Below are 13,647 nucleotides of genomic sequence, written 5' to 3'. Positions count from 1 at the left end.
GCAGTGACTGATTACAGCAACTGTATCACTCGCCGCAGGGGCTGGGTTTTGGGTACACCGTCGACTCGATCGGGGGGGCGCCCCGAACAGCAACTGTATCACTGGGCCGCAGCTGGGAAAAAAATTATTTTTTTTCCCCCTGATAGGGTGGGGGGGGCCGCCCCCCCCGGGGGCCGGTTCACACCGTACACGCATGCTTTGTATTTTGGCTATTTTTTTTAATTATATTTTACCTATCTAAGCATGAATTGAAAATTAATATCCTAATATTCACCCATCTTTCCAATCTCACAATGGGTTTGACACAAGCATGTCTGACCATGACACACAGGCAGGCCTATGTATGGATTTCCAATGAATGCCATATAATCATGAATTGCAATAGACATATGAGAATTTAAGATAAAAAAATAGGGAGATTTTTAGTGATATTGCATTATTTTGAAAATTCCCTTTTCTCCCCTTTAACCTCCATAATTCCCGTTGCTATGCTAAACATGGACAAAAGTCATTTAAAAAGCAAATATTCAAATTATACCAATGTTTGATGGAAGGTTGGTTTCTTCAAAAATAATCTCCTATAAAGTGTTCTAAATAATATTGTAGCATTGCCATTGGCATATCTCTTTTCTCCTCAAATTAGGAAACGTAGATATCATTTTTCTTGAAAAACTTTTCATTATTTCTTGTCAGGAAAATGTTTTTTAATTCAATTCTACATCGGAAAAAGGAGAGGTCAAAATCCGAGTTAATTAATAGGCGTGCTTATTAATTTTGATTTATAATAATAAGACATGTACAAGAGCAAGGACTGTGTACTGTCCGAGCACGCAACGTGGGTAGTGCGCCCTATTTAGGCACTTTTGGTTCATGTACTTAACACTTTGCACTTATCTAAACTGTATATTTTGATCAATGGTAGAGCAAGAGTGATGGAAACAAATTTATTGGATTTCAAGAAAATCCAATGATTAGATTTGTTGTTGTACTCTATCCATTATAAGATGGTACCCATGTCTGTCCTCGATTGATCAATATGGACAGTCAAATCGTGAGGCTAAACGATCAACCCAAATCTAAACATGGCATTGGTATCCCTACAAAGAGGTGCACTTGTATGAATAGAGTCATGAATTGTTCAATACAAGTACCTCAATGCTTATAAATACCCTCAAAATTTACAAAAGTGAGAAATAGAAAATCCAAAATTCTCTTTTGTTCTTGTGATTTTGAGGGAAGGGGGGGTTAAAAAATTAGAGGGGGGGGGAATTGGGGGAAAATTTTTTTTTTTGCATATGTTGGGAACTTGGGGGACAATTGTATCAAATTGCCAAAGTTGCCTGCTGGGTTTGAATGAAATAAAATAATCTCATGTTGGATTATGCATATGCTTTTTGGGGTATGCTTGTTATGTAAATATTTTCAATATTATTTTTCACATTTTTGCTGAACATCTAATCACTCTATTTCACTATGGTAAGTTTCGCGCTAGAATTTACTATGCCCTATGAAAATTTTGCACATGGTTCAAAAATACAGAGTGGTTCAATAACAGTCTTCCTTTTCCTTTTTTTGGTTAGAAACTCTTTTCTTCCCACTGCAAGGTAGAGTGAAGGCTAAAATGAAGTTAAATGTTGGGTTACCTTAGCTATGGTTTTGGATCACTTGTAACAGTGACCAGAGCATTTGTTCTAGTGAGTGGTACTGAATATGGACATCTACCCATGAAATGAAAGAAACCAGTAAGACTCTTGAGAACCAATCCACTAAGAGTTGGATGAATGTAAAGAAAAAACAATCTATGTACATGTTCATATTTTGAGACATGCTGATGCACCATCTCTATCTAATGTGGCCATCAGAGTATACAGATGCTGGGTCACTCTTTATCAATCACATCCCCCAACAAAATGTTGTGGCTGCACATCTTTAGTGTTTTTTTTTTGGGTGGTCTCTCAGAAACAATAACAATTTGATGTTCAGATTCATACTCTTTGAAGCATGCTAACCTTCCCAATTTGTCAACTTCATTAATAACAAGATCAATCCTTGCAACTGTCTCAATCAGCAGTGAAGCAAAGGCAGCAAAAGGGAGTGCTTCAGAGAATTCCAGACTGGTGATAGCAATCTTACTCAATGTTGGTCTTGATTTTTTAAGCTCAGACTCCTTGAGCAGGTCTCCAAACTTCTTAGTTTTTTTCCGTTCGAGCAACCGTGTCGCCTTGTTATCTGGCTTCAAGGAAGGTGAACCTACCCCGACGTTCATGTCGGACTTTTGATCTGTAATTGCAGCAGCAACATCATGCATCTTGATTGCTTCATTATCTTTTGAGCCACCGAACAACAAAGGTTGTGATTTTATTGCAGTATTGAGAACTTGCAGTGCTTCATGGAGTTGATTAGAAAGTTTTCCTGTAGAACAGTGTCGATGGTCTCTAATGCTGTCAGCAAGTTCCATCAGTATCTCTGATAGTTTTCCTGCCACTTGGATACATGGATCTTTAAAGATGGCTCGAACAGATTGGGGAGTCTGAGTATAGTCAAAACAAATAATGAAAGATCAAAAGTTGAACACCTTATGAAGATCTATGCAATCATCCTAGAAGTGCTTGTATTTGATCTCAAAATAGAAGAATCTAAGTGGTTAGTTTTGAACTTTTAATATATCCTCGAAGAACTAGAATGGGTAATCATAAAGAAGCTCTAGCTTAAGGAGTTAACTAATTAACTTAAAACACCCCAAACAGAAAGTTTGAGGGTGATAAAAGCTTCCTGTATAAAGTCTCATTGGAAAGCCGTTCCATTCTAGTGGTGATATATAGATTCTTTCACAAAATGGGTAAAGGCAGCATCATATGCCACAGAAATTCATAAAGCATAACATCATCTGCTGATACAGCCTCCCCAACGAAATAATCATGGATAATGCAAGAAATCTGAAGAACAAGCAAATGAGAGAGATGTTTGAACAGTTCAAAATCACTCGCCGCAACGACGAACAGTATCGAGCCGTGTCGCCTAAAAGTGAATGGTGCTGTTGAAGCAGCAAATAAGTCAGTCTAAGCTGACCTAATCTATAGCTTGAATTACAAACATCCATTCCCTTGTTTGATTTAACTATTTAACCTCAAGACAAGAAAAGAGAAAACAAAAAACTAGCATAACTTGGATTAAGATTTCAAGCATGTCAACCATGCACTAGTCCATGCATCACTAGTTTAAACTAATCAAATAGTGATGAGTTCAATATGCAACCTTGATATTTGCACCATAGTTGAAACATTAATTATGTAAGATATCTGGGAAGAGGTAGAAGGATGGATTGAAAATGAAAATTAAAAAGTGATGTTAAGTTACCTGGATTTCAGAATACAAACATCCATGTAGACCCACAGCTGCATATGTAAAATGGCGAAGAGCAGCCCCCACTTTTACATATTGTTGCCATGGATAACTATGTCTTGAATGCCTTGGTTCCCAACTTGCGTACAGTGCCTAGTCAATTTAAACTTGTTAATTAAAAAGTCTGATCTAGTAGTAATCAGCAGTTACATATCATAAGAAATTAAATTTCCCCTAGTTTTGAAGAAAGTGAAATAAATCACAGTTATCAGACACTACTGACTTAAATATAGACAACAGAGAAAAATGAAACTTACCAAGGTCTCATCACTGGATTTGGAGTCCAAAACTGCCTTGCAATCCTGGTAAATGGGGTCTTCTAATAATTTATGTTCAATATGATGATCCTCGGGTTCTTGAAAGTAGTGATTAACACAAGCTACAAGATTAACACCCGTATTAACAAGTAGAAAATAACTGGTTAATGATAATAAAAGAAATGCAAAAACACTTAAGAAAAGATAGGCCAAGTGGGTTGAGCTGATAACTTGGAAGCAACCTAACTGTGCAAACTTAGTCTTCACCACTCGAACATGGCAAGAAGTGAATCTGACAATAATGTAATGCTAATTCAATATTCAATGAATAAGATTCAGGGGTTAATGCACAGACATCAATATCCTTCTAAACAATCATCCTAAATGACTTCTAGTCTTTCAAAAATGAAACAACATGACTCTGTCAGTTCTTTTCTCAAATAAGCAAATCAGAAGTTCATGAAAGATCTATTTACAAACTTATCTCTAACATTCACATACCTTTTATTGATCTTGCTATACTTTCAAGCTTGTTGGCAGCAGAATTATGGAGATCCTCCCCAGACCAATTTGGAAAAATCACTAGGCTCATGAAAAGGCAGATAGCACAGCCAATAATAATTGTGTAGAATCGCTGGTATGTCATTTTTAACACATTATTTCGGTAACTGGAGACAGTTATCAGATTAAACGTTAAGAGAAAAATCACAACTCCATAATCATAGTTCTTCTTTATTTCAGGAAAGAATCTTGTGTAAGTGCTTGCAGCACCTGTCCAAAAAAAAAAAAATGAAGAAACAGGGGAAGAACACTAGCATTAGACTCTGGAGTTTTAACATGATAAAAACACTGTACTTCCAAGATGAAGGGAGCAGCCACATTACATATAGAAAGAAGATTACCTATCAATAGTACTCCAAATCCAATGATAATAGCTCGACCTACATATGTAGTTGTATCTGCTATGCTGCCAATTAAAAGCGCCAACAAGCCTGCTATAAGTGTACCAACTCCTCTATTCACTCCTTTGCACAGAGTTGCACCTAGAAAACCAGTTTCCCACTCATGGATAAGTAGGAATAGAACAAGTAAACAAACTAATACATATAATATCTACTGTTTGAGACTCTTACCTGCAGTGAACTCATGAATAACAACAACAGTCATGACAGCCCAGATTGCATTCGATCCAATTCCTTCAAACAATGGCTCCAAGAGATACAACAAGCTTACCAATGTCAATGAAAACCCGACTTTGAAGGAATGAATAATTCTTCTTGGGTCTTCTCTACCAACCTTCGATGTGGTTCTCCATACCTTTCTTGAAAATCTTCTCATCTTCTCAATCAGAACCTCCACGCTTGCTTGTTTTGCAGATACAGTAGCTTCACTGGGAACCTGATTTCCTGCCATATCATTTCCTGAAAGCTTAAGCTGTTCAAACCAAATTGTCGATTGCCTAGAACAGTATGGCAGTAATAGAAAATGATCCGTGATCGATATGTTTTGTGTAATATCAGCAGACGACTCTAACTAACTCTTTATATAAATAACCAGCTGATTTTTCGGAGAAACAGCAGAGACCCATATGAATAGATTATCAGACAATTAAATGGAGTACTATTTAAGGAAAAAATACAACTAGCCAGGTTGTACTCATAAAGGTGTCCATATAGAAACTGTTTAACCATACCATTTAAAACCGCACCGTACCATACTGGTTCAAATTCGCTACGGTATGTACTGAAACCAATTTTTAGAATTCGGTATGGTACGGTTTCGATTTCAGACAGTATACCGTCGGTACATACCGTATACTGTACAGAATATCGTTTTTCATACCATTTTCATATTGATCCCCATTGTTCATAAAAACCCAAGAAAGTGATCTTCTTGGAAGATGAAATCATAAACTGAAGCATTCAACAAAGATTGACCTATTTTGATTTTCTAATTCTTGATGTCAATCAAAATCAACTCATTTATCAGTCAAGAATTGAGATCGGTCCATTCTGATCCAATTGAGATAGTTCCAAAATCATGGAGCCTGGAAAATGAAAATTCCATATATGGTTTTCAATAATTGAATTGCTTAGTCCAAGGCATGAATAGAACATTTGTGGATCGGATTCTGTGGATCTCAACACGGATCTAGATCCAAGTCCGACTCACGTAAAATCATGTTAGAACTTAGAAGAGGGCGTCTACGTTCATTGCTTTTGCAAATTGCAAGTTCTTCATTTCAACCTTGACTTCTATTTTTAAGCAATCAGAAGATTCAGAACAATGTAATCAAGTGGGTATTTTAATGTTTGGTTTGCAGCAATTGACATGGTTGATGCAAATCCCATAACTAGGAGATGCTTTTGAGGAAAAATCATCTTATGGCAGATTAAGAAAAGTTAAAAAATCAGTTAAAACTTCATTAGTAAATTGGAGTGCCCTTTTAAATTAGGGTTCATTAGCAAAGTGATATGATTTTATACCGAATTCATACCGTACCATATACTGAACCGTTCTGTTTTTATCGTACCAATTTCATACCGAACCATTTTTAAAATACCATTTTCATACTGTACCGTTTAAATTTGGGGTACGGTTTTGGTTTGATGGTTTGAAATGCGGTACGCTACAGTACCGTAACAAATTACCGATACCGTACCATATTGACACCTTTAAGTTGGAGAGAAGAGTTTGTACACAAACATTGAACTTGAGAAATTACCTTCTAGCTTCATTTGAAATTTTCAATTCAATTTGTTCTTCTCTTCCTTGTTTGTGATTATTATTGCAAAGACAAACTCGAATCAAAATAGAAAATATAAACTAAAAAACTTGTTTTTTTCTATCTTTCTTCCTGTCTCAGTTTCACCATACATTCCTGTCTCAGTCTTACCATACATCTACAGTTTAAATGAATTTTCTTTTCTCTTCTTTTTTTTATTCACACCTTTTCTAGCACGCGTTTTTCCTTGGTGGACTTGTGTTTGAAAATTTTTCCTTCGGATCAGTTGTCCTTATTAATTAATTATTAAACAATCACATCTCCATTAACTATGTATGGACCTTGGCACTGCAAGTCTGCAATATTAAATTTAAGGGGTTTGACGGCAAAGTGTGTGCAATGCGTCATTGGTGATCAAACTCGTCTATGATACGACTCTTGGTTTAAAGGGTGGTCCAATATATTATTAAGATATGCTGATTTGTGAGGCATTTGGGAGAAAAAGAGATGATAGAGTAAACCTGTTCAGAAGAGATAAACTGGAATGGCATTAGTGTAAACAATGATTATGTTATTCAAAATAGATGGCAGGAAGTGGGGAAGGAGCAATGCACCACTAGATTCAATTCTTGATATCCCACTTTGGAAGGCGACTACTTTTGGATTCACATCTTCTACAATTTGCAATCTTGCAATTTCGTAACAATTTAATTGTAGAGAAGTGCAAGATTGCGAGTTGTGGAGGACGTGAATCACTTTTTTTATGGCCATTGTCAGCTGAGTTGTGAGGGATTACATTGGGTACCTTAATGGCTTTCGGAGGAGAAGACTCAACTCATGGACGCAGGAATTGTGACTTGGTGTCAAACCATTTTATTGGGAGATCACTACAAATCAACTTCGTTGAGGGGGGTATGGGTCAATAGGGAGCAGCACTAATATAGACTGGTACATGGAAGAGCCGGCGTGGAAGATACGGGAGATGGCATTTCATTTTCGGGGGTTTGTCTTGCAATTTCATGTGCCAATGTTCTGGTTGGATTTGTCAATTCTCACAAGAAATTCATATTAGCCCATTTGTTCTTCCTATAGAACTCTTGAAAACAGTACGAGATGATGCTAATGGCAAGAAATATTATAGACCATATAATCTTTAGCTTTAATTACTTAATAAACCTACCTTTGCTCAAAAAATAAACAATCACGTCCATTTATCTTATTTTTTAAGCAAAAATATATCAAAATTGGATTCTTATTAGATATATCAAAGACCCCTTAAAAAAAAAAAAGTAATCCAATCCTCAAAAAGTTTTTTTTTTTTTTTGCACAATTTAATACTCAAAAAGTTAGAATACATTTATAATTCTATTCTAATACATTTAGAGGATCAAAAACCCAGGTTCAATTTCAGTGCTACCCATCACCTGTTGCTAACAGTTAAGATTGAAATCTTGACCTTCTGTCTCGCTTTTAAACGCTTGCAAAACGGACGATCGAGATTTCAATTTGGATCGTTGACAGCAAGGTGTTACACATTTAATGCGCAATATTCAAATCAACAAGAGATAAAATTTTCAAAAAAATGATTTTTTTTTAGAGGTAAAATTTTCAAAGAGGTAATTGACTCAACAAAAGATTATCATCGACAAACACATAAGGCCTGAAGTTGGATGCAACTCACATGGAAGGTATTCCATGTTCTTCACTGTTTAAGTCTTTTGCTTATAAAAGAAAAATATATTAAACGCTAACCACATGTAAAAAGATCAGCCACATACACATTGTCTCATTGTTTTAAACATAACCTTCATGAAATTGTAGATCCATATTCGAAAATCAATTAAAAAAAGGAGTTCTTGAGAGCTAAAAATTTATTATTCCAGTTCTATTCAAAATGTCCTTAAAAAAAAAAGGAAGGTTAAACCAAGGCATGTGTTGTTTCAGAGTTTTGATAGTAGATTTAAGGACCACTTGTTCATTGCACTAAATTTTTTTGAATATGGTATGAGAAAAGTGGAACGTGATCCATACCAAAACAAGTGCAGATAATCAAAGCCTCCAAAAAAATTATTGATTCCTATCTATTCCATGCTAATAACTTAAACCCAAAATTGCCTTGAAGCAGGTGGCTGTAGGGTCGCTAGAGCTCAAAGAGACCAAATCAAAAGCCTAAACAAACTCACCAGAAAAATTCCTCTCTTTTTTTTGGTATGATCAGCAGAAAAATTCAAAACTAAGGCACAATGAAAGGGATTGATTGCCTTGATACTTGGATCCAGGAAGAGTAATTAATGACAGTTCAATCTCCTGTAAGCAGAATATATAAGATACATCCAACCACAACAAAGGTGGAGATAAGAGTGATGCAACCTTGAGAGGTCAAAAAATTGATCATGTTGTGTGTTCTAAATTCTAATAATTCAACTTCAAAATATTCAATAAGAAAAAAGTTCTTCTACAGCTGAATCTTGAGACATGGTGATGCACCATCTCTATCTGCTGTGGTCATCAGAGCATGCAGATGCTAGACCACCCTTTATCAATCATATCCCCCAGCAAAATGTTGTGGTTGCAAATCTTCGGTGTTTTTTCTAGGTGTTCTCTCAGAAACAATTGTGATTTCATCTTTAGATTCATACTCTTTGAAGCATGCCAACTTCCCTAATTTGTCAACCTCATCAATAACAAGATCAATCCTAGCAACTGTCTCCAACAGCAATGAAGCAAAGGCAGCAAAAGGGAGTGCTTCAGAGAATTCCAAACTGGCGATTGCAATCTTACTCAATGACGGTCTTAATTTTTGACGCTCAGACTCCTTGAGCAGGTCTCCGAATTTTTTACCTCTCCTTTCAACCAACTGTGGTGCCAAGTTGTCTGTCTTCAAAGAAGGTGAACCTATTTCCAATTCCTCCATGTCGGACTTTTGATCTGTAGTTGCAGCAGCAAGATCAAGCATCTTGGTCGCTTCATGATCTTTTGAGCCACCAAATAAAAGAGGTTGTGATTTGATCGTAATATCGAGAACTTGCAGGGCCTCATAGAGTTGATTAGAGAGTTTCCCTGTAGAGCAACGTTGGTGGTTTTTAATGCTGTCAGCAAGTTCCATCAGTATCTCTGATAGTTTTCCTGCCACTCGGATACATGGATCTCTAAAGATGGCTCGAACAGTGTGTGGAGCCTGTGAATAGTCAAACAAACAATGAAGGATCAAAAATTGAACACCTTATGGAGATCTATGCAATTATCCTGAACTGCTTGAAGGCTTGAGTTCTGTCTGATCTCAAAATAGAAGAATCCAATCCAACTCTAGTTAGTGTAATGAGTAATCACAAGGAAGCTTTAGCTCAAAGAGAACTAACTTACAAGTTACAACACCCCAAACAAAAAGTCTGGGGGTGATAAAATTTCCTGTACAATGTCTCGTGAAAGCATCAGTTTTTCCAACCTGACCAATATCTTTAATTTTAAGCATCCATGCCCCAATAGGCCATATCAATATATCCTAAATCAAGGATAATATGAAATAGAATGCCAACTCACCTCCAATATCCATTGGTCAAGAGGCAAACGCCATCCACATATGCCAACGATAATATGAAAGAATGATGACAATTATAGCTTGTCCTCCTATAAGATACTGAGAACTTGGCAGTAAACTAGTGATTGAAATAGAAAAATGATGTCATTAAAGTTACCTGGATTTCAGAATGCAAACATGCATGTAGACCCATAGCAGAATATGCAAAATGGCGAAGAACAGCCCCCAGTTTCACATATTGTTGCCATGGATATCTGTGACAGTGTCTTGAATTCCTCGGTTCCCAACTTGCATACAGTGCCTGGTCGATTAAACTTGTTAGTTGCTGTTGGATATTCTATTAAAAATTCAAATCTAGTAATAATCAGCAGTAACATGTCATGAGTAATTCTCCCCTAGTAGTGAAGAAAGTGGCATAAATCACAGTTATCAGGCATTATTAACTTAAATGTAGACAATAGAGAAAATGAAAGTTTACCAGGGCCTCATCATTGGATTTGGAGTCCAAAACTGCTTTGTAATCCTGGTAAATGGGGTCTTCTAATAAATTATGTTCAATACAATGATCCTCTGGTTCTTGGAAGTAGTGATTCACACAAGCTGCAGGATTAACACCCATACCTTAATGAGCAGAAAATATTTTGCTGAGGATAATAAAAGAAATGCCAAAATGCTTAATGAAAGATAGCCAAAGTGGGATGAGCTGATAACTTGAAAGTGATCTTAACAGAATATGTAGACAGCGGGCAAAATGATGTGCCTATCACATGTAAACTCAGTCTACACTACTTGAAATCATGCAGGATGACTTCTAGTTTTTCTAGAATGAATCAGCTTTACTCTATCAGTTCTTTTCTCAAATCAGCAAATCAGAAGTTCATGAAAGATCTATTTACAAGCTTGTCTAACATTTCACATACCTTCTATTGATCTTGCTAAACCTTCAAACTTATTGGCAGTCGAATTATGGAGATCCTCCCCAGACCAATTTCGAAAAACCACTAGGCTCATGAGAAGGCAGATAGCACAGCCGATAATAATTGTGTAGAATCGCTGGTACGCCATTTTTACTACATCGATACGATAACTAGATACAATTAACAGATTAAATGTTAAGAGAAAAATCACAACTCCATAATCATAGTTCTTCTTTATTTTAGGAAAGAATCTTGTGTATGTGCTTGCAGCACCTGTCCAAAGAAAATGAAGAAACAAGGGAGGAAAACAAACATTAGACTCTTGATTTTATGCATGCCAAAACACTGAATTCCCAAGATGAAGGAAGGAGCCACATTACATATGGATAGAAGATTACCTATCAATAGTACCCCAGTTCCAACAAAAATAGCTCGACCTACGTAATTACTCTTCTCTGCTATATAGTCGATTAAAAAGGCCAACAACCCTGCCGTAAGTGTTCCAACTCCTCTATTCACTCCTTTGTATAGAGTTGCCCCTAGATAATCAGTTTCCCATTCAAGGTAAGTTCGAAATAGAGTAAGTAAACAAACGAATACAAATAACATCTACTATTTGAAACTCTCACCTGCAGTGAACTCAAGAATAACAACAACAGTCATGACAGCCCAGATTGCATTTTGTCCCATTCCTTCAAAAAATGGCTCGAAGAGATATAACAAGCTTACCAATGTCAATGAAAACCCAACTTTGAAGGAATGAACAATCCTTCTTGGGTTTTCTTTACCAACCTTCGATGCGATTTCCCACACCTTTCCTGGAAGTCTTCTCATCTTCTCAATCAGAACCTCCATGCGTGTTTGTTTTGCAGACACAGTACCTTCACTGGAAACACTATTTCCGGCCATATCACAGCCCGAAAGCTTAAACAGTTCCAACCAGTTCGATTGGCCAAAACAATAAGGCAGTATTTATATGATGATCGATATGATTCGGGAATATGAATAAACGACATTAACCAGGTGATTCTTTAGAAGAAACAGCAGAGACCCAGGTGTAGATCATGAGACGATTAAATAGAGTAAACTATTTAAGGGGAAGATACAACTAGGTAGGTTGTATTTGAGGTTGGTGGGAAGTCCAATGATTCGTAAACAAACCTTCCCCAGGCAAGTTCTTGAGTTTATATTTAATTGAGAGCACCGAAGCTTTTGCCATGGTACCAAACGCACCAACCCCACATTAAAGGACATAGTAGTTTAATCTGCTCAGCTGGTTTCATGTATGAAAGTCTGAAAAGCAACAGAAAACCCCAACTCACTGAAAAGTTAGGCGGCCAAATGCGAAGGCACGGAGCCCATCAATTCGGAAGAAAAAGTTTCCAGATTGATCTTATCAAAAAAGAATGCAGGGAAGGGAACCCATGCGGGCTGGATATAATTTCCAAGGTGTTAACATCCCGTCCCTGAAGAAAACACTGTTTATTCCCCGGCATTCCTGGTTTTGAAAATTTTCTTATATTTGAAGTTCAAGGGTTTGTACAGAAACACCATTGAGATTGATTGTAAAGATGTGGTGCAGTGAATCACCAATGACCGAGCAGCAATCCCTTCTGTGATTTTTTCCATTATACAAGACACTGGGTTGCAAAGTCACAGAAACAGATCAACTAGAGGAAGTCATGAAAGATCGCTTCTAAATCAGTAAACTCGAAAGTGTTTTTCCTTGTTTTATTATTGCTCCTTGGCTGTACTGATATGAAAGCACCGTTCAAGAAGACGCTTCTAATTACGCTTAGGGTTTGCTTATTCCGTCAGCGTGCCTGCCTGAGAGGAAAGGAAGCTTCATACGAGGAATGATAACCTATTGCCTTTTTTAAACCGAAGCGAACGCTGCAACTGATACGACCAAGACGATAACTCACTGGAAACCCTAGTTGGTAGGAAATTCATCGAAGAGCATCCAGTTTCAGAATGATCAAAAAAACACGACATGTTTCAGGGCGTAAAAAAAATATAATAAATTTGATGCATCACTTTACAAAATGCAGTTGCAACTGCATGCCTGGAGTATCGACTCCAATCGATGGAGAAGAAGAAGTAGATGGGTTTCATTGGTTTGGTCTGGTTTGTTTGGTCTTAACTCGGGTTCAGTCTGGTTTCTTTCACTAATAAATCTTCACATGTTTATTTCAACGGCAGGGAGAAAACTTTGCCACTTGGTGCAGTCCTAGCGGTGGGCAGCACGTGCAGCTGCAGGAACCTATCTCGATTGGTTCTTCCCTTGCTTGTTTGTGTTTATCCTTGCTCCAAGAGGGAAGGGGATTCAAGGAGCAAAATTTATCGAAATTTTGCCGAGACAAATTCGCCGAAATTTTGCCGATAAAAAAACCAACTGCAGAACCTCTGGGGCTCCATTACCTAAATTCCCACTTTTTTTATTCATTAATTAAATCGAAGAATGAAAGTTACTTTTAGATTGGTGTTTTGGTGACATGAATACAACAAAATTGCATTAAATGCATAGAAGATTTTGAAAGAAAAAAACAACAAAGTTGAAGAATGAAAGTTACTTTTGGGTTGCGTGTGGTGTGAACAATCACATTGCTTTGTCTTTTTCATGGTGGTTGTAGACTTGTAGGGATGAAGGCTGAAGTCATATGGGCGATGGTGGTTTCGAGTCAGCGTCTTTAGCCTCTGGTGATGAACCGACGGAATTGGTGAAGCTCAGTAGGAAATCACGACGGAAGAAACAAAGGCATTTGAAGTGGTGGAGTTCGTTGGACGAAGAGAAGATTGCAAAGAAGG

At 37.0% G+C, this 13,647-nt stretch overlaps 1 protein-coding gene and 1 pseudogene across 1 annotated transcript; both read right to left on the bottom strand.

Moving 5' to 3' along the window:
* Positions 1–1,889: 1,889 nt before the first annotated feature.
* Positions 1,890–5,072, bottom strand: LOC149013274 (aluminum-activated malate transporter 12-like; annotated as a pseudogene).
* Positions 5,073–8,795: 3,723 nt separating this feature from the next.
* On the bottom strand, positions 8,796–11,825 carry LOC149013273 (aluminum-activated malate transporter 12-like). The gene is made up of 6 exons (XM_089159405.1): positions 11,469–11,825; positions 11,238–11,378; positions 10,843–11,112; positions 10,401–10,522; positions 10,080–10,223; positions 8,796–9,562 (listed from the first exon to the last, which is right to left on the bottom strand). The coding sequence occupies exons 1-6, from the start codon at positions 11,746–11,748 to the stop codon at positions 8,924–8,926; spliced, it is 1,596 nt and encodes a 531-aa protein (XP_089015531.1). The 5' UTR covers positions 11,749–11,825; the 3' UTR covers positions 8,796–8,923.
* Between the last annotated feature and the right edge of the window lie 1,822 nt (positions 11,826–13,647).

The sequence above is a fragment of the Hakea prostrata genome, chromosome 6, assembly GCF_041222555.1.
Source record: "Hakea prostrata isolate BN-2017 chromosome 6, UWA_Hpros_2, whole genome shotgun sequence".
Classification (NCBI taxonomy): Eukaryota; Viridiplantae; Streptophyta; class Magnoliopsida; order Proteales; family Proteaceae; genus Hakea; species Hakea prostrata.
This window is presented reverse-complemented; position numbering and strand designations above follow the sequence as displayed.

Coding starts and splice junctions, on each gene's coding strand:
- LOC149013273 (XM_089159405.1), bottom strand. CDS start 11,748: ATGGCCGGAAATAGTGTTTCCAGTGAAGGTACTGTGTCTGCAAAACAA. Junction 11,113..11,237: donor AACTGGGGTACTATTGATAG/GTAATCTTCTAT, acceptor TTCTTTGGACAG/GTGCTGCAAGCACATACACA. Junction 10,224..10,400: donor AATCCAATGATGAGGCCCTG/GTAAACTTTCAT, acceptor TTAATCGACCAG/GCACTGTATGCAAGTTGGGA.